At 45.8% G+C, this 18,267-nt stretch overlaps 1 protein-coding gene across 2 annotated transcripts in view; it reads left to right on the plus strand.

Moving 5' to 3' along the window:
• LOXHD1 (lipoxygenase homology PLAT domains 1) overlaps positions 1–18,267 on the plus strand; it is a 274,986-nt gene that overhangs the window by 173,280 nt on the left and 83,439 nt on the right. For both annotated transcript variants that reach the window (XM_074994358.1, XM_074994359.1), the window contains exons 30-32: positions 995–1,159; positions 5,730–5,911; positions 12,727–12,843. In XM_074994358.1, the coding sequence (XP_074850459.1) occupies positions 995–1,159; positions 5,730–5,911; positions 12,727–12,843 (464 nt within the window). The remainder of the gene's footprint in view (positions 1–994; positions 1,160–5,729; positions 5,912–12,726; positions 12,844–18,267) is intronic.

An 18,267-nucleotide genomic window follows, 5' to 3' on the forward strand; every position in this document is an offset into this window, starting at 1 on the left:
CCTGGCCCCAGCTGCCCAATCTCCACAACCCATCGGCCCTCTGCTCCACCTCCTGGCCCCAGGGGTCCAATCCCCTGGCCCCTCAGCCCCTCACTCCACCTCCTGGCCCTGGAAGCCCAATCACTCAGCCCCCTGCTCCATCTCCCAGCTCTGGTGGCCAAATCCCCTAGCCTCCCGCTTTGCATCCCAGTCCTGGCAGCTGAACCCCCTAGCCCCTCCCCGACTCTGCCTCCTAGCCCCAGTGGCCGAATCCCCCAGGCCTTTACTCCCTGCTCTGCTTCCCAGCCTTCAGCTCTGGTGAGCTGCACTGCTCCTTCTTCTGCCTTTTCCCCCACCACACTCCTTGCCCTGTTTCTGCCCCCTGCAGAGTTGCTGCCCCTCCCTCGGGTGGGGGGCAGGGGGTGCTGGGGCTGCATATGGCACCCTAGTTCATAAGAACTACCATGTCTGGATTTCAAAATGGGATCTGTAGATAATAAAACCGAGGTGTTCAATTCACACAAATGGCTCAAGTTTTCAGAAGTGACTGGATGTTATAAGTGCCTCCATTCAAAAAAATGCCCAATGTCAGACATTTTCAAGGGGCCTGATTTTCTGAAAGTGCTGCGATGCCTCTCTCAGGTAATGAGGCCCCATTAGTCTGACAGTGGACATTCAGAACCTGGGGCACCTCAGACCCCTGGCCACTTTTTGAAAAAATTGGCCTCTAATTCTGGTAAAAGAAGCAAGGGCGCACGAGAATCTAATGGTGATAGCACAGCACTGCCAGGCCAGTCAGCTCTCCTGTGTCCTGGCCGTGGTTTTAGGTCCCTCTGGGAATTTGGGTCTGTCATTTAACAATAACCCGTCTACCCTGAATGACTTTTCTGCAAAACTGATGATAGCACTTACCTCTTTCAAAGGGATCTTGTGGGGTTAATGAATCAATTCACATCTGTAAAGTGCATTGCTGTTGAAAAGTGCTATTGACGCTGAGTGTAATCTCCTGCCATAGGTGGCTCCCCTGGGTGGTTTCTGGACTGGGTGGAAATTGATGCCCCATCACTTGGGCAATGCCTGAAGTTCCCTTGTGGCCGCTGGCTGGATAAATCAGAGGATGATGGAGCCATTGAGAGAGATCTCTTCCCTGCAAAACTGCAGACCAAAGAATATGTTCCATGTATGTACCATGCTGCTTCCTGGTAGATGTTGAATGGTATATCCCTTGGCTCAAGCCCCCTCCCTTTTCTTATTTCAAGGAGGTGGGAATCCACTGTATGTCTCATCATACTCATTCACAATTTGGGGGCTCTCTCTTACTCTTCTCCTCACAAGCTGGCTGTCCTCAAATCTTGTCACTTCTGCATCCAGGTCATCTTTAAATCTACCCCTTCCCTTGATTGAAAGTGATGGGCCAGTAGTTAAGGCGCAAGCCAGGCACTTGGAAATGGCCACAGACTTCCCAGGTGACCTTGGCCAAGTCACTTAGCCTGTCCGTGTGCTTCAGTTCGTCCTCTGTAAACTGTGGACAATAGGACTTCCCTTCGTCACAGGAATGTTATCAGGTTACCCAACATTCAAGACCATGAGGCACTCAGATATTGCAGTAATGGGGATCAAAGAGCTACCATAATGTGATGGATTCTTTCTTCTCTGCACTGCCCAAACTGGCTGGAGGGCAAGGCCTGGGAGGGAGGTGTGACCTGGAGGATGGATGTAGGATTGTTGCAGGGCCTGTGAAGGGGTATGGATGTAGGAGCATGCAGAGAGTTTGGGTTACATGAGGTAGGGGTGCAGGAAGGGGGTGGAGGGGTGGGGCGAGGGAGGGGCTGAGGTGCCAGAGGCAGGCTTTGCCAAGGACCAACTTACTTGGGTGGCTCCTGGCCAGAACCCCAGCAGGTTCCTTAGCCAAGGTCCCTGCCTTCCATGCCCTGCCCCCAGGTGCTCAGAGTAGCTGCAGGGCCATTCTGAACTGAATGCTGCAAGCCTGTTGGAAGTCGGGGAGGGGTACTGCTTGTCCAAACAAAGGGCAAACTGGCAGGTAATACTGGCTGCAAACCAGCCAATTGGAGCTGCTGGGGGTAGGTGCATTGCAGACACCTGGCCTGCTGGGTGGTAGGGGCTAGGGGTAGATGCCCAGCCTCTCTCCCTTGGACTCTCAATGTTCACAGATGCACACGTGGAAACAGGTGGATTTTCTGAGTGCTGAGTGGGGGTGGGGCACGTAAGGAGCTGGCTGAGGCTCCTGTGAGACGGATCCGACAGCTTGGTGGGCAAGATCTGGCCTGCAGGGTGTATTTTGCCTGACAATGTTCTGAGCTAATTTGTCTCAGCAGCCCTTTTGTAGCATCTGCAACTAGCGGGCAGGGATTTGTAGCAGGAGACTTGCAAGATTCTAGAACCAGGCCTACTTAGTCCTCTGCTTAAATATACACATTGCACTATTCACGACATTCTAATTTACCAAACTCTAACCTGGGGGTTTCAGCCTGACACTAAATGATCTGACATGTTTTGTTCAACATCTTCATTAATTATCTGGAGGATGGATTGGTTTGCACCCTCAGCAAGTTCAGGGATGACACTAAGATGAGGTGAAAGGTAGACATGCTAGAGGGTAGGGATAAGGTCCAGAGTGACCTGGACAAATTGGAGTCCTGAGCCAAAAGGAAATCTGATGAGACAAGTGCAGAGTCCTACAATTATGTCGGAAGGATCCTGTTCGCTACTGTAGGCTGGGGACCGATTGGCTAAGCTGCAGTTCTGCAGAAAAGGACCTGGAGACTACAGTAGATGAGAAGCTGAATATGAGTCAACAGTGTGCCTGTGTTGCCAAGAAGGCTAATGGCATATTGGGCTGTATTAGCAGGAACATTGCCATCAGAACAAGAGAGGTGATTGTTCTTCTCTATTCAGCGCTGGTTAGGCCGCGTCCAGAGGAAGTATTGCACCAAGTTGTTGGCCCCTCACTACAAAAAAGATGAGAACAAATTGGAGAGAGTCCAGCAGAGGGTATTGAAAATGGGGCACATGACTTATGACCCGAGGCTGAGGGAACTGGGCTTATTTAATCTTCAGAAGAGAAGGTGAAGGGGGTTTTGATAGCAGCCTTCAAGTACCTAAAGGGGGTTCCAAAGAGGATGGAGAGAGGCTGTTCTTGGTGGTGGCAGATGACAGGGCAAGAAACAATGGTCTCAAATTGCAGTGGGGGAAGTCTAGGTTGGATATTAGGAAAAACAATTTCACTAGGAGGGCGGTGAAGCACTGAAACAGGTTGTTTAGGGAGATGGTGAAACCTCTTTTCTTAATGGTCTTTAGAGCCAGTCTAGACAAAGGTTGGTCCTGCTGTGAACAGAAGGTTGGACTAGATATCTCTGCCAATCCTAGGCTTCCATGATGCTATGTATCATTATTGCTCACACCAAAATTGTTTATCTGAGCAAGGAGGATGATTGTGTGCCAGTTAAAACAGTGACCTATGGTATACAACTTGAAAATGAAAGGGGATTCTGATAGCTGAGAGCTCTGCTGCTAGTAACCTTGTTCCCATGATGGGTTGCTGATTCAGTTCAAAGCTGCTGTTAATATTCAGATAAAAAAAATAAGCATAGCAGACTTGAGCAGGCTGAGTCATTTTTAATTCATAACACACAGCTGGTGATTTTGGTCTCCAGGATCATTTCTTTATTTTCACATATTGCAGGAAACTATTTCAGTTTATCTGCAGCACAGGCGAATAGGTTTCATTGATTCTGGCAAAAAAGATATTAAGTACCTTCAGGCTGATTGTCTCTAAAAATCAAAATTCTTCATCTGTGCTCTCCTGAGAGCTGTGTTTAGAAAGCTTGGATAGTTAATGAATGATTACGTTCTGATATGCATAATCACAGTTACTCCAGCAATAACAAAAGGAATGCCAGAAATATGCCATCTGTTCTAATATAGAATGCTGAGTCCTAGAACTTCTCAGGACTGTGGTATAAATAATAACAAAGAACATTCAAATAGGCTGAGTGTGGGAGAGCACAAGATTATGAGCAGCTCTGAAAGATGTGTAGAAAAAGGAGGAGAATGGTTGAAGTGGAGTTTCATGGACAGGTAAACTAAAGAGAGCAAAAGGCCAATCACAAGGACAGAAAAGGGTTAGAGGAAAAGGAAGTCCATAGTAAATGCATGGTCCAAATGCTGCATGATATCTAATGGAGACTAGTAGTATCATGAGTGTGAGTCAGTGAAGAGATATTCTCCATTTAGGGCTCAAGAGCTGCAAATAGGTCTTTGATCATTAGAAATAAAAAATAATATTTACCTCTTATAGGACATTTTTAATCCTTATACTTCAAGACACAGGACAAAACAGAGTAAAGTGAAAATCATTAAAGGGAAGTGACTTGCTCAAGGTTACGTAGCAAATCAGTGTCAGAGCCAGGAATCTGTTGAGTTTTTTGGCTCCCAGGCTAGTCCCCTGTATGCTGGAGTCGTCTATTTCTTACATCAGTAAGTCTGAAAAGGAAAAGGAATACAGGTTGAACATCTCTAATCAAGAACTCTCTCGTCCAGCAACATTTGTAATCTGTCATGATTTTGGTTAACCAGATGACCACTTTTCATAGGTGTGGCAAAGTTTTGTGTGGTCCCATAAAGTTTGTTTACAGCCACCAGTCCTGGCTCTCAAGTATCAGAGGGGTAGCCGTGTTAGTCTGGATCTGTAGAGCAACGAAGGGTCCTGTGGCACCTTATAGACTAACAGAAAAGTTTAGAGCAGTCCTGGCTCTCAGTATTCTGTGCTGTTATTTAGCTGTAATTAACCCCTAAATGTTTTCTAAGAGCCCAGTACACAGTGGAACTGTTGGTAATATGCTAGACAATATTGACCTTCTATAGTCTGGCAAATTCTCTCGTTCAGCCCTGGTTGGGGTCCAAGGGAACTGGATGAGAGAGGTTCAACCTGTAAGAAAGAACTGTAAGAAATATGGGATAAAAGACAACAGTACTTTTAGAATCCAAAGTAAGAATGAGGGAAGATGACAGGGCTCAGTTCACTATTGCTCTGCAACTTGTGTAGTCACAGTTCTGATTTGATTGCATTTTATGCCTGCTTTGCACTGCTCTAGGCGACTGGTGCAGGGCATTAGAGAATTTGTCCTCAAGAGAACAGTAGATGAAACAGTGAAATGGAGACTAGTTCTTTACAGTAAAAGACAGGTTCGCATTTCCCTGCTCTCTGATTAATGTTTCCTTCTCAAGCTTATACTTAAAATGTTCCAGAAGTTTTAATGAGGTTTGTATAGAATTTTTCATACCAGCTCCAGCTAGTTCAAATTTGCTAGTTTGCTTAGTTACTCAGTGCACGGTGGGAGATCCATGTGTCAATGACTTTGCGGTGTTAATATTCAGAGCTCTTTTATCTCCCAGGATTAAATCCAGTGGGTCAGATTCCAACCTCAGTAAATCAGTATGAATTGATAGTAACTCTGTTGGCTTTATTTAATTTAAATGGAATTCTTCGTATTTACACTGGAATAACTGAGATCAGAATTCAGGCTGATGGCTGGCAACATAATTTAAGAGTTAATTGCATGTGATTTCTGTGTGTGTAATTCCTAATGATGCTATGTAGATATTGACATTTCTAATCCAGGGTTTGAGTTTGTTAAATTCTAAAATGAATTGTAGACTTTCTGAGTTGAAAGTCTTTCTGTTTCCGCATAGCCCACAATTTGCTTTTTGTTTTCCTCTGCCTAACTTAGTTGTCCCTTATGAGATCACCACTTACACCAGTGACATCTTTGGAGCTGGGACCAATGCAGATGTTTTTATTGTTCTCTATGGAAGTGATGGAGTTTGCAGTCAACAGAAGTCCCTGTGCCAGAACAAGAGAGAGCAAAGGATGTGCTTTGAGAGAAACTCAGTGGATCAGTTCATTGTGGAGGTAAAATTTTAAAATGTTTTCTCTTTTGCAGCTGCAACAGTTGGGTGAGAGGTTACTGCTGATCTATGTGCACCATACAGTGCTTTAAATGTATTTATCCTTGCAACTTGCTGTAAGCTATTACCACCATTTTATATAAAGGGACCTGAGAGGCAAAGAGGCTTGGGCCAGGTCTACACTACAGTCATGAGAGCATCGTAAGATACATCAGTAGTAACCCCGAGCACTGCTTGCTAACAGTCTCCTCTAGAACCTTTTGTCATTTTTAACTTTTCTTCTCTCTCTGTGGCACACTTACATATATCCTCATTTACTCTCTCTCCCTCTTTATTCCACCAATATTTTTTAGAGATAACACCATCTAAGAACCAATTACAAAGGTAGTGTGTGAGATTGCATGCACAAGTGGAGGATCTACATACACCATTTTGTGGGCTCACTTTCAGAAGACACTTTTGAAAAGTTTGTCTATACTTTTTAATGCTTGCGTAGGAATATATCTGAAAAGCATACAGGTTGAACTTCTCTAGTCCAGCACTCTGTTGCCCAGCAACATCTGTAATCTGGCATGACTTTTATTTAGCTGGATGGTTGCTTATCATGGGTGTGACCATGTTTGCTGTGGTCCCATAAAGTTTATCACCTGTCCTGGCTTTCAGTGTTCTGTGCTGTTATGTAGTGTAATTTACCCCTAAATGTCTTTTAACAGCCCAGTAAGCAGTGGAGATGTTGGTAATGCTGCTAGACAATATTGACCTCTCATGGGTTGGCAAATTCTTTGGCATGAAATCTCTCAGGTCCCGAGGGTGCCAGACTAGAGAGGTTCAACCTGCAGTCTACTCATATGTGATATCATGGGCTTATTATTTTCACATTTTCTTTCTTTTTCTCCTCCTTGGATAGAGGACCTGTTCTGCAAAAGGGGCAATAAAACTGCAGAATCTCTGTCAGCTACAGTTCTTAGTGGTGATTTTCTTGAGATACCTAAAGCAGTGCAATAAACCCATATTTTTTAAATTCCCCTCTTTATAGTCACATGCTGCTTCACTGCTCTGTGTAGACTGAATGCCTCACTAGAGGAGGGTTATTCAGGTTGAACAAAGAATAACATAATTTCACCTACATTAATATTTTTGGATGAATTCAGATTTTTTAATTTTTATGCCAGTAAGCCATTGATAATGCTCTTCACAGTCAAATCAGGTATAGTGAATGCAAACCTCATACAAGCTTCTCTGACCACCCTGGACTGAAGCAACCAGTCTATTCTAATTCTCAGTCTCTCCTGAGTTTAGACTTAGGCTACATCTACACTACAAAATAAAGTTGAATGTATTGAAGTCGACTTTATACCCCTGGAATTTATAAAGTTGAAGATGAGTGTCCACAAATGTCCAGAAAGTCAACATAGTGTGTCTTGATTGCCTTAGCTAAGTTCAACTACGTCAGCAATGCCTTTTGGGTACCTATAACACTGTTCATGCTGCCTCTTTCCATTCTGAGTCTTTTTTTTCCAGTGTGTTATGGGGAAAAAAAGTGCTGCAAGTGCTTGCGTGTCTGATGTCATCATCCCAGAGTGCAATGCTTTCCCTACCACGACCATTGGAAAACAAATGGCCAAAGGAATTTTGGGCCGTTTTTTGGGCCATTTTCCCTAAGCCTACCCCTGGTTCACACCGCTGCATGGTGCAAGCCTGAATACTGAACAGTTCAGAACCGTTGCACAGTGTGTTATGGCCACTTTCTGAAGTGTCATGTGGTATTTTATTAGACAAAGCCCGTGGGAGTGTGAGGTGGATGCAGATGATTTAGATGACATTGAAGGACTGAAGATCAGGAATGCACAGCTGCTGGCTGCCCTGGATGTACTGCATGCAGTGGAGTGGTGGTTCTGGAGACGTGAAACCAGCACACACTGGTGGGACAGCATCATTTTAGAGGTCTGGGATGACCAGCAGTGGCTGCAGAACTTCCGCATGCGCAAGGCCACTTTCGTGGAACTTTGTGATTTGTTGTCCCCTGAAGTGCTGTGATACCGAAATGAGACCTGCTTTTGACAGTTCACAAGTGAATGGCAATTGCTCTGTGGAAGTTTGGAAGACCCAACAGCAACCGGTCAGTGTGAAATTAATTCAGGGTGGACAGATCTACAGTGGGGTCCACGGTGATCCAGGTAGCCCAGGCAATCAATGCCCATCTGCTGCACAAGACTGTGACTCTGGGAAATATGCAGGACATAGTGGATAGCTTTGCTGGCATGGGGTTTCCTAACTGCTGTGGAGTGATAGATGAAATGCACATCCCAGACATTGCCCCATACTGCCTGGCCTCAGAGTACATAAACTGCAAGGGGTATTTTTCCATGGTGTTGCAGGAACTGGTGGATCACAAAGGTCGTTTCACTGACACCTATGTGGGATGGTCGGAAAAGGTACACAACTCACACGTTTTTAGAAAATCAGGTCTGTACAGAGCGCTGCAGGATGGGACTTTATTCTAAGACCAGAAAGTCAAGACTGGTGATGTGGAGATGCCCATAGTGATACTGGGTGACCTTGCTTACCATCTGCTCCCTTGGCTCGTGAAGCCATACACAGGCACACTGGACCATAGCAAGGAGCACTTCAACTACAGGCTGAGCAAGTACAGAATGGTGATGGAAAGTACCTTTGGCCATTTAAAAGCTAGATTCAGGTGCCTTTTTACCTGTTTGGACCTCTGAGAAGCTAACATCCCCACCATCATTTCAGCATGCTGTATTGTCTGTAACATTTGTGAATAAAAAGGGGAAATTTTCATGCCAGCCTGAGTGGCAGAGGCAGATGCCTTAGGCATAGTTTATGAACAGCTGGACACAAGGGCAATCAACAATCCACAGAAAGAATCAACAAACATCAGGGAGGCTTTGAAAAATAGCTTTATGAATGAGCAGACAGCCACGTGGATCTGCTGCATTTAACTATGATGTTACCACCCCCAATCCCCACAATGATGTGTGCTTGACCTTTATGAAAGCACCTTCAACTGCACCCCACCCTATGTGAACCAATAAATAACATTATGATTTTCCCAACATTCTTTTTATTTGCCAGGGGGCAGGCTGAGGGCTAAAGGGTAGGAAGAGAAAATAGCGTCTGCCGAGTTCTGCAATGGAGCATACTTTGCCACCAATGCTGTGTCCACTTTCTGTCAGCAGTGGCTTGTGCTCGCTCCCTCTGTGCCTCTTACAGCTGCTGCAGGATGAGGTCCTGCTTTGATCTTTTCTTGCAGTGCATCACAGTGACCCTGTCTCCCCGACTTGTGCTGCCTGTTGAAGACAGTCAAGGTCAAAATTTGCATACATTTTTAAAATGTGACACAGTGCACTGATCTATACAATGAATGGGTCTCTGTTTGACAATAACTGCAACTTTTGTTTTCCAAGGCCACTTTTGGCTTCTTAATAATCAACCTCTGCAGAAGAGAAACTATTAGTTCTCCAGACTATTTCACTGTAGACCTGGTAAGATCTTGGTGGCTAAGGGAGTGGGGTCAGCCCTGTAAACTGTAAAGCAAGAAAAAAATTTTCTCAGAGTCTCTTCCTAAATCCTGTGCAGGGAAAAATCCATTTAAAGTGGGGAAAACCCATGCTGGACATGCTAGTGTCTGGAAACAGGATCTGCACAGCCCAGCAGCTGCATGGCGGGAGAGAGGTTGAGCATGCTGGCCACATGGCAGGCTGTGGGGCAGGGAGCAGCCCTGTAAAACATAAAGTGCAGAAAAAGGATTTATTGGTGGCTCCTCTTAAACCCTTCACAACTGTGTGATTGCAGGGGGAGCTCTCCAGCAGCACGGTGGACAGTGAGAGGGCCATGAGAGCCTGCCAGCCAGGTGGAAGGAGGAGAAGAAGAGCTCACCAGCCATGTGGTGCAGCAGAGTAGTCCTGGAACATTTAAATGGCTAGGGGACAGTGTGATAATTTTAAAGGGACAAACATTAATGAAATGTCCTGTGCTTCTTCTAGGTTGCAAAAAGAGACATCAGCCTCCTAAGAATAACAGAGAGTAAAAAAGAAAATATGCTCATACTGTATGAGCCCAGGGCTGGAAATGTGCCAGAATGTTGTGTGGTGCCATGATGCCAGATAACTTACCGGTTGCCTGGCATGGCAAAATGTGCTATCATGGAAGCTGGAATAAATTAGGCCTCCCCAAAAACCTAAAAGAGTACCTGGCTGAGACCTTCACGGAGCTCCCCAAAAAGGATAAGTGCTCCATCTCTAAAAATATTAACAAGCTGTTCTAAGGGGCATAGATCCACCGCACCTAACCTGCAAGTAACAGTTCAAAAAATATGCTCACCAGAGGAGCCCTCTCCAAAATTGCTGGATTCCAAAGCATCAGGTGTTGATGAGGAGACTGGGTCCAGGGTGAGGAAAAGCCCCTGGCTGGCAGGGCCAGCTCCCTAGGGCATCTGCTGACTGTTGGTGTCCTGTTCTTCATCTGTCTCCACCTCCTCCTCACCCTTGCTGCTCTCACCGGAGAGTTGAATGTGGTCTCTTGAGGAGTCCATGCAATTGTTGCGGACTGTGGTTGGGACCTTCCCAAGAATCACATCGAACTGCTCATACAAATGACATGTTTCTGGAGCTGTCCCAGATTGTCCATTGGCTTCTTTCATTTTCTGATATGCCTGCCTGAGCTCCTTGATTTTTACTTGGCATTTCTGAGCATCCCTGGTGTACCCTTTCTCCATCATATCCTGGGAAATCTTCCCATAAAGTTCCACGTTTGTTTTGCTGGTTCACAATTTGCTCAGCACAGATTCATCACCCCACACAGAAATGAGATCCTGGATCTCAGCATGTGGTTCCATGCTGGGGCTCTTTTGTGACCCTGAGAACTCTGATCAGAACTAGGACTCTGAGATCTCACAACAGCTAGTTGTGATCACTCCTGAGGTGTGATATCCATGCTGGTCTGAAAAAAAAAAGAATTCAAATTCCTGAGCTTCCTACTACCTACTTTCTGCACACCTGAGCTGCGTCTACACGTGCACGCTACTTCGAAGTAGCGGCACCAACTTCGAAATAGTGCCCGTCGCGTCTACACGCGTCGGGCGCTATTTCGAAGTTAACTTCGACGTTAGGCGGCGAGACGTCGAAGTCGCTAACCTCATGAGGAGATAGGAATAGCGCCCTACTTCGACGTTCAACGTCGAAGTAGGGACCGTGTAGACAATCCGCGTCCCGCAACGTCAAAATTGCTGGGTCCTCCATGGCGGCCATCAGCTGGGGGGTTGAGAGATGCTCTCTCTCCAGCCCCTGCGGGGCTCTATGGTCACCGTGGGCAGCAGCCCTTAGCCCAGGGCTTCCGGCTGCTTCTGCGGCAGCTGGGGATCTATGCTGCAGGCACAGGTTCTGCAACCAGTTGTCAGCTCTGTGGATCTTGTGTTGTTTAGTGCAACTGTGTCTGGGAGGGGCCCTTTAAGGGAGCGGCTTGCTGTTGAGTCCGCCCTGTGACCCTGTCTGCAGCTGTGCCTGGCATCCCTATTTCGATGTGTGCTACTTTGACGTGTAGATGTTCCCTCGCTGCGCCTATTTCGATGTTGGGCTGAGCAACGTCGAAGTTGAACATCGACGTTGCCGGCCCTGGAGGACGTGTAGACGTTATTCATCGAAATAGACTATTTCGATTTTGCTACATCGAAATAAGCTATTTCGATGTTGGCTGCACGTGTAGACGTAGCCCTGGAGAGCAGCAGAGGTGAAAGTGGCCAGAACAGACACCCTTGGGGCATTGTGAGATACCTTTGGAGACCAATAAAATTGATTTTAAATATTGCTGTTTCCACACTAACATTAATTCAACCTTTTAAATTCGAAATTGATGTTACACTGCTTGGGGGGAAGGGTGGGAAAGTCAACCTTAGAGTCCCTTAAAATCAACCTAACGGTATTTACAGGAAGGCAGTATCGTAAAATCAAGCTAAGTGCCTTCAAATCATCTTTGTGCTGTAGTGTAGACAAAGCCTAACTGCTTCAGTAAATGACAGCCTTGTCGTGCCGGAGCAAGCAGTAGGTGAACTTCCCAGGTCCTATATTGATACTGGCAGTTGGCAAACTTTTAACATTTGCAAGATCAAAAAATATTTGGCGTGCAAATCTCTGAGGGAAAACACTATTCAAAAGGGCCCTTCCCATGTGAAAAGGAGGTATTCAGTCTGGGCTGATCTCCAGTCAAGCTTGTGCCAAAAAATCAAGAAGTGTGAACCCAAACCAATTAAATTATTTTGGTGCAAGTATGCCTACAGCCTTATTTTCAGAACATAAGATGCTAAAGAGGCACCCAGAAAACTAATGGCCATTTAAAATATAGATCTACAAGAGTTAAACAATATAGAAAATGGATTCCGTGCCGGGCAAGGAAGGAAACAAATTTCTGGGCTCTCAATCTTTGTGTTTTAATCTCAAGACCCTCCTTCTCTTGTTGTAATCATACGTCAATAATCTAACATCTAGCTGCGTTAAAAAAAAATTACAGTAAATGCTCCACACTCAGGCATGCACCTGTTTAATAGAATCAGTTCCCAAAATGTCATTATTTCAGTGTAATTCTGTGTGTGGACACACTTATTTCAGAATAAAAACTGTGGATAACCTCTTGTTCTGCATGTACATGGATGCTGCAGTAAGATTAAGATTTGCCCATTTGCAAACTTAATATGGACAGAAAATAAGAACACGGATAACGAATTAGTGAATCTCGGCTTTCACTGTAAAGGAACAGAGGCTGCCCCTTGTTACTTACTTTGGAATCTTTTCTTTGCTTCTGTAGCTGGAAGATGTTGGAGACACTATTGAGAAGATTCGCATTGGGCACAAAGGCGGAGGGCTTAATTCTGGATGGCATTTAGATCGGGTAGAGATACGGAGACTTCTGCCAAATGGGAAGGTAGGCATTTACTCATTGGACTTCCACCGGTAGTCGCTTCTGCTTTCCAAAGTGGAGCTTCAATATGTCAAGAATGATTGGGAGTGCAAAATGACTCCCAGGAGAACAATGCTAGTGAATGAAGTAGCAAGAGTTTGGGAACCCTGGAACAAACATTGATTATAGTGTTAATTCTTCAAATGTTGATTCTAAAACACCACAGCTTAAAAATAAATGCTTACCCCCTTCCCCTCCCCCATTCTCAATGCAATTGTTGACGAGAATAAAAGTATCAGGGCTCACTTTAGAACAAAATTTGTCAAGACTGCAGTTAACAACAGGTTGGTCAGGCTAACCGTATGTCAGACTGGTGGCCTAGTCATCTGACTGTGCATACTGAGAACCTGGCTGCTTTTGATACCTACAGTAAAGATCTCCTGGTGGTTTTTGTAAGAGTAGACTTCACCCTAGTTACCTTGAGAAAAATTTACCCTTCCACCACTGTTACGTAGTGCATGCTGACTAAAGTCCTTGCATCCCAGAGGTGGCTGCATTTCAGTGTTGTAAAATGATTGCTGTGTTTGTCGATTGTAAAGAGTTTGGGGAACTTTGGAATGACTGTACACCGTATAAATAGTTAACCCATTCTTGGTCTGTAAGGGCCCTGCTAACCTGCAAGGCCAGGGTAGAATTTTCAGTGAGGCAGGAGTAGTTCAGGGAAGATGTGAGGCATCTCAGGAGCGTCAGAAGAAATCTTCCCCAGGCAGAGCACGGCGGAGATTGTTGGATGTGGTTTTGGGCAGTCTGATGTAAATTTGAGCAGCCCTTGGGGCTTCCTAATTTATTCCAAGAGGGTTCACCAGCCCTTTGTAGCCTGCAGTCATTCCCCAGACCTCAACCAGCCTCCTGCCCCCTGGGCTGCAGCTTCTCTGCTGCACCTCCCGTGAGACACAGGACAGAAATTTTCTCAGCATGTCTAATGTTTCATTTCTGATGGGGGAGGTTTTGACTCAGCTGCCATTTTGTTCCTGAGCTAGACAAGAAGCTCTTTGCAGTAAGTTCTAGATCCACAATAGGAGTTAGGAGCCTAAGTGCACGTTCAGCACCCACGTCCAAAATTCAATCCCTTGGATCCCCCATTTAGTTGCCACCCAAGGGCCCTAGGTACCGACATTTGCACAGATGAAGTCCCTTAGCTACTACAGCTCTGCCAGTGGGAATAAGCACAGCTGTCTCAATGCTGACACTCTTTCCTGGACCAGGGAAAGAATGTCAGAATGGCTGCATTACCTAGTGGCTAGGGCATTGAGGAACTAGTTCATTATTTATACAAAGTGGAACAGTTTCAACAGGAGAAATGGAGGAAGCCTTCTCTTCTCTTCTCCTCTGCATACCACATAGCCTAGTAGTTAGGGCATCCTTCTGGGAGGTGTGGGTACAAATTCTGGTTCCACGTTTGCACAACAGGGCTTGCACACTTAATTCTGAGAGAAGGTGAATTCCCAGCAGAGACAGGGGCCTAACTCCTTTGGCAGGGAGATTAGGTGACACCCCTGCCATCGGAGTTTCCTTCAGGGCTAGTTTGGGTAGTTCTCTGTTGAATGTGCTGTTCTTTGTGGATCTCCTGTTCTTAAGTGCTAAAGGGCAGGTCTACACTACAGATTTCCATTGTGCACTGGTGCCACTTTAGTCCATCTGGTGCAGATGCTCTAAGTCAGTGGAAGGGAGCTGTCTTGTTGGCTCAGCAACTCCACCTCCACAAGAGGTGGGAGCTAGGTCAACGGGGGAAGGTCCTTGCCAGCATTGCACTGTCTACATGTGGGGGGTTGAGGTCGGTATAGCTGTGTTGTGCTGGGGTCTATGTAAGTGAGATGTAGTATACACCAGACCTAATTCTGCTCATATGTTGCATATGGAGATTGGCTACCTAACTCATTAGGAAAGAGGGCACATAAAGTTAGGCTCAGCATTGCAATCCCTAAGTCCTCTCTGTATATCTAGCACAAAGTGAACAGCATTATAGGGTGGGGATAGAGACGTGCGATGTCTACACAAGAAATGTACACGTGAATGGGGAAAATAGCCCTGTGTTGACTGTAAAAAGATTGGTTCTCAGACTGGATGTGAAAGAAGGAGATACACATATATAGAACTGGAAGGGACCTCGAGAGGTCAGTGAGTCCAGTCTCCTGTGCTCACAGCAGGACCTACCACCACCCTGACAGGTTTTTGTTTTCTAAATTTAACCTGCTGCAAAAAGGCCCCCTCAAGGATTGAGCTCACAACCCTGGTTTTACAGGGCCTAATGCTCTAGTCACTGAGCTACCCCTCCTCTTCATAAATAAGTCACATGCCTTCTCTGAGGCACAAACTCAGGACCTTCAGCTTATGATAGGACCCTCCTGCTAAGTATACAATGGAAAAGACTGAAGTGCTATACATGCAGTTTAGTAATCAAACAAGGGTGAAGTTGTAGCCATTGACTGAATTCAGTCTCCATGAATTGGTAGCACTTGTATTTCAGATTACAGATCCAAGCAAATATAGCAACACATTAATACTATGGCTACTGCTTTTGCTGTTGATACTACAATAACGGTAATATGGAAACTGTAGTCACAATTAGTTACAATGATGACACATGCCTATTATTTCTTGTTGTTTGTCTTCTTTATCCCATGAAATCCTAGTTCGTCTGTTTGTGGGACCCCAGCGATAGTCCAGAACCTCATCCCAAGATCTTCACTATCTGAGTTTTGGCTTACTGTACAGATCTAGCTCATCTCTGGTTTCCATGCAGCTATCCGCAGCGAGTTATTGAAAATGTCTCTTACATATGTGTTTGCCATATATGTTTCACAATATTCATGGCAAACCCTGCAAGGGATGTTATAAAAATGCTCCTTTTAGAAGTCACTATTGACACAAATTTCAGGCTTTCCAAGACCTTGGGTTGGCTGTTTTGGAATTCTTTGATTTCTAATCTCTGTCAAAATTGGTCCCATTCCCCTCAGGAGGAAATATTCAAGGGGGTCTACAGTCACCTGCAACCTGGAGCCATGCCCCAACTAGGCTGTCCAAATCAATGGCCTTGGCTATTGTTGAGAAGGAACTGGTCAATGTCCAATTAGAAAGGACACCAGCTGGTGGCTTGAATCATGGCCACAGTCCAATGTAGCCTTACCAGCTATCATTTGGCTGCTCAATCTTTCACAGTGCCATCAAGAAAATTGGAGATATACCAGTTCCAGAATTACTTGGTCTCCATTAATGTCATAGATTCCTCTCTGTCTGGCTCCAGAGTAGGATATGGTACAGAAATAGCACTTTTCCCTCCCCACGGCAATGGACAGAGGTGAAAGAGTAACAAGGAATACTAGTCAATCTCTTAACTGACTTTGACAGTGTTTCGCCCCATGTGTACTCTGAGCTAGGTGAGGTGACTCCAAGCTTGTGTACATGTACTCAATGAGAGCCAACACTGCTTAACCCCAGGAAACAGAGCATGCGCAGCAGAGCCCACCTGAATATAGTGACCATGCCAATGTACTCAAAAATAAATGCAGAGGTTCTGCCCTTCCACAGAGATTAAGCCTGCTCCACTGAACTACAGCCAGGAACCAAAATTCCATTCGGTTGCATTGATGCCATGTCTGAATCTAAACTGGCTTCTTTGCACACCTCTCCACAGGAGAACCTAGCCATATTCGCAAGTTCACCTCAACTTCCAGGGGGCCAGTCCTCTTTGTTAACAAGGAAGCCAACTGACTCTGACTTTTCATGGACTGCAAAGAACTAAATGAGGTCATCATTAACGTCAGGTGCTGCCTTCCACTAGGCAGACCTAGTGACTGGAATGGAGTTCAAAGCCAGATGTAGAATCAGGACTGGCCAAGGATAATGCTGGAACTGAGAACTATGGACAAGTCAGGGTCAGAACCTAGATCAGAGTCCATGGGCAAAGCAAAATTAGTACTGTAGCTGGAGTCCAGGTTCAGGCCAGAAGTGAAAGCTGGGTGTTCAGAGTCTGATGAGTCCAGAGACAGCAGCAAAGCTGAAGCAGGTCAGAGTTGGGAATGGACAAAGACTGAATCAGGACTCGGGCAAGGCTGGAGCAGGAATAGGGACTGTAGCAGGAGCAGGTTGGGACTCCAGAGAGTCTGTTACACTGCAAGGCTGCAGCAGGGCTCCCAGCTGGGTAGAGCTGTTACATAGATTGATCTGCAGCTCTGGTGGGGTCAGGGCAATAATTATGCCTAGGAGATACCAGACCCAGGCTGTGCGCTGGAATAGGCTGCTGTCACAGGCCTGAAGATTGCAGCAACCTTGTCTAAGAGCTCATTAATCAGCGAAATGGGGTATTGATTCTTGATGGTAATACTATTTGGCGCACAATAATCAGCAGAAGTGCAGTGTCCCATCCTTCATTTTCCCAACCGGTGTGGGACTCCAGCAGCAGAACAGGGGAGCCAAATAAATCTTAGCCAGGTTTTCATCGAGGCATTCCTGTTCGTTCTTCAGCTCAGCTTTATTGATGGGTAAATGCACCCAAAGGTGATCTTTGCCCTGGCTGAAGCCATTTTAGGGCCAGTATGCAGGTCAGATGTTTGTCCTTTTGTTACACAATACAGATCTTGTTTGTCCACAAGATGGCTACACTTGGCTGGGATTGGTAAACCAGCATCTTTAGAAACTGAGCAGTACCAAGCTGAGAGGATGTCTTCTTGGGGGGAAGGTTGGCCCCAGCTGCTTCCTGCTGGGTCTTCCTGGCCATTCTGACCAGCAAGACCCAGAGTTCAACCATTAATCATACCCCCCCATGACCCACACAGCACATTCAGCTTGTGAAGGGAGGGCCAAGGGAGGCTCAATATAGCCCAAAAGTGTAGCAAAAGGATTAGGTTGAATTGCATACTTTCCTGATGGCCTCTAATCCTGACCTGGAGAGGGGCTGTCTCATAGGCCACTCTCCCAGAGGTAAGCATAATTTTTACTTGCTATGGTACATCAATAATTTTTACTTAACCACGGAACAAGTTATTTATATGCTCACAGATTGTGACGCGGGCAAAGCGCTTGCACACTCTGGGGGTGGGGGGATGCTGTAGAAATCTTTGAACAAAGACACTGAGAAACACCCACAGGGACACTCATCTTGAAGAACATCAGTTACTGCACAAAGGAGCAACCTCTTCATCTTCTCAGCAGAAAGGTGAAGGCCACTCCTGTACTGATGTTCCATCTCTTGGGCTGTGGGGCACCTCTTGGTGCTGTCAGTCTTCATGTCTGTGGGTCTGGAACTAGCCAAAGGGTGTACTTGGGGATCCTTGGCTGGCAATGGGCAAGAGCCTGTTTCCTCTTCAGGTGATGCTCAAGCAGCCAGGTCTCTGTTCTAATGCAGAGTTTGGTGAAGGGTAGCAATTCTGGGGAGGGTCGGCCCAAGCC

Source organism: Carettochelys insculpta, chromosome 5 (assembly GCF_033958435.1).
Source record: "Carettochelys insculpta isolate YL-2023 chromosome 5, ASM3395843v1, whole genome shotgun sequence".
In the NCBI taxonomy this organism is placed as follows: domain Eukaryota; kingdom Metazoa; phylum Chordata; order Testudines; family Carettochelyidae; genus Carettochelys; species Carettochelys insculpta.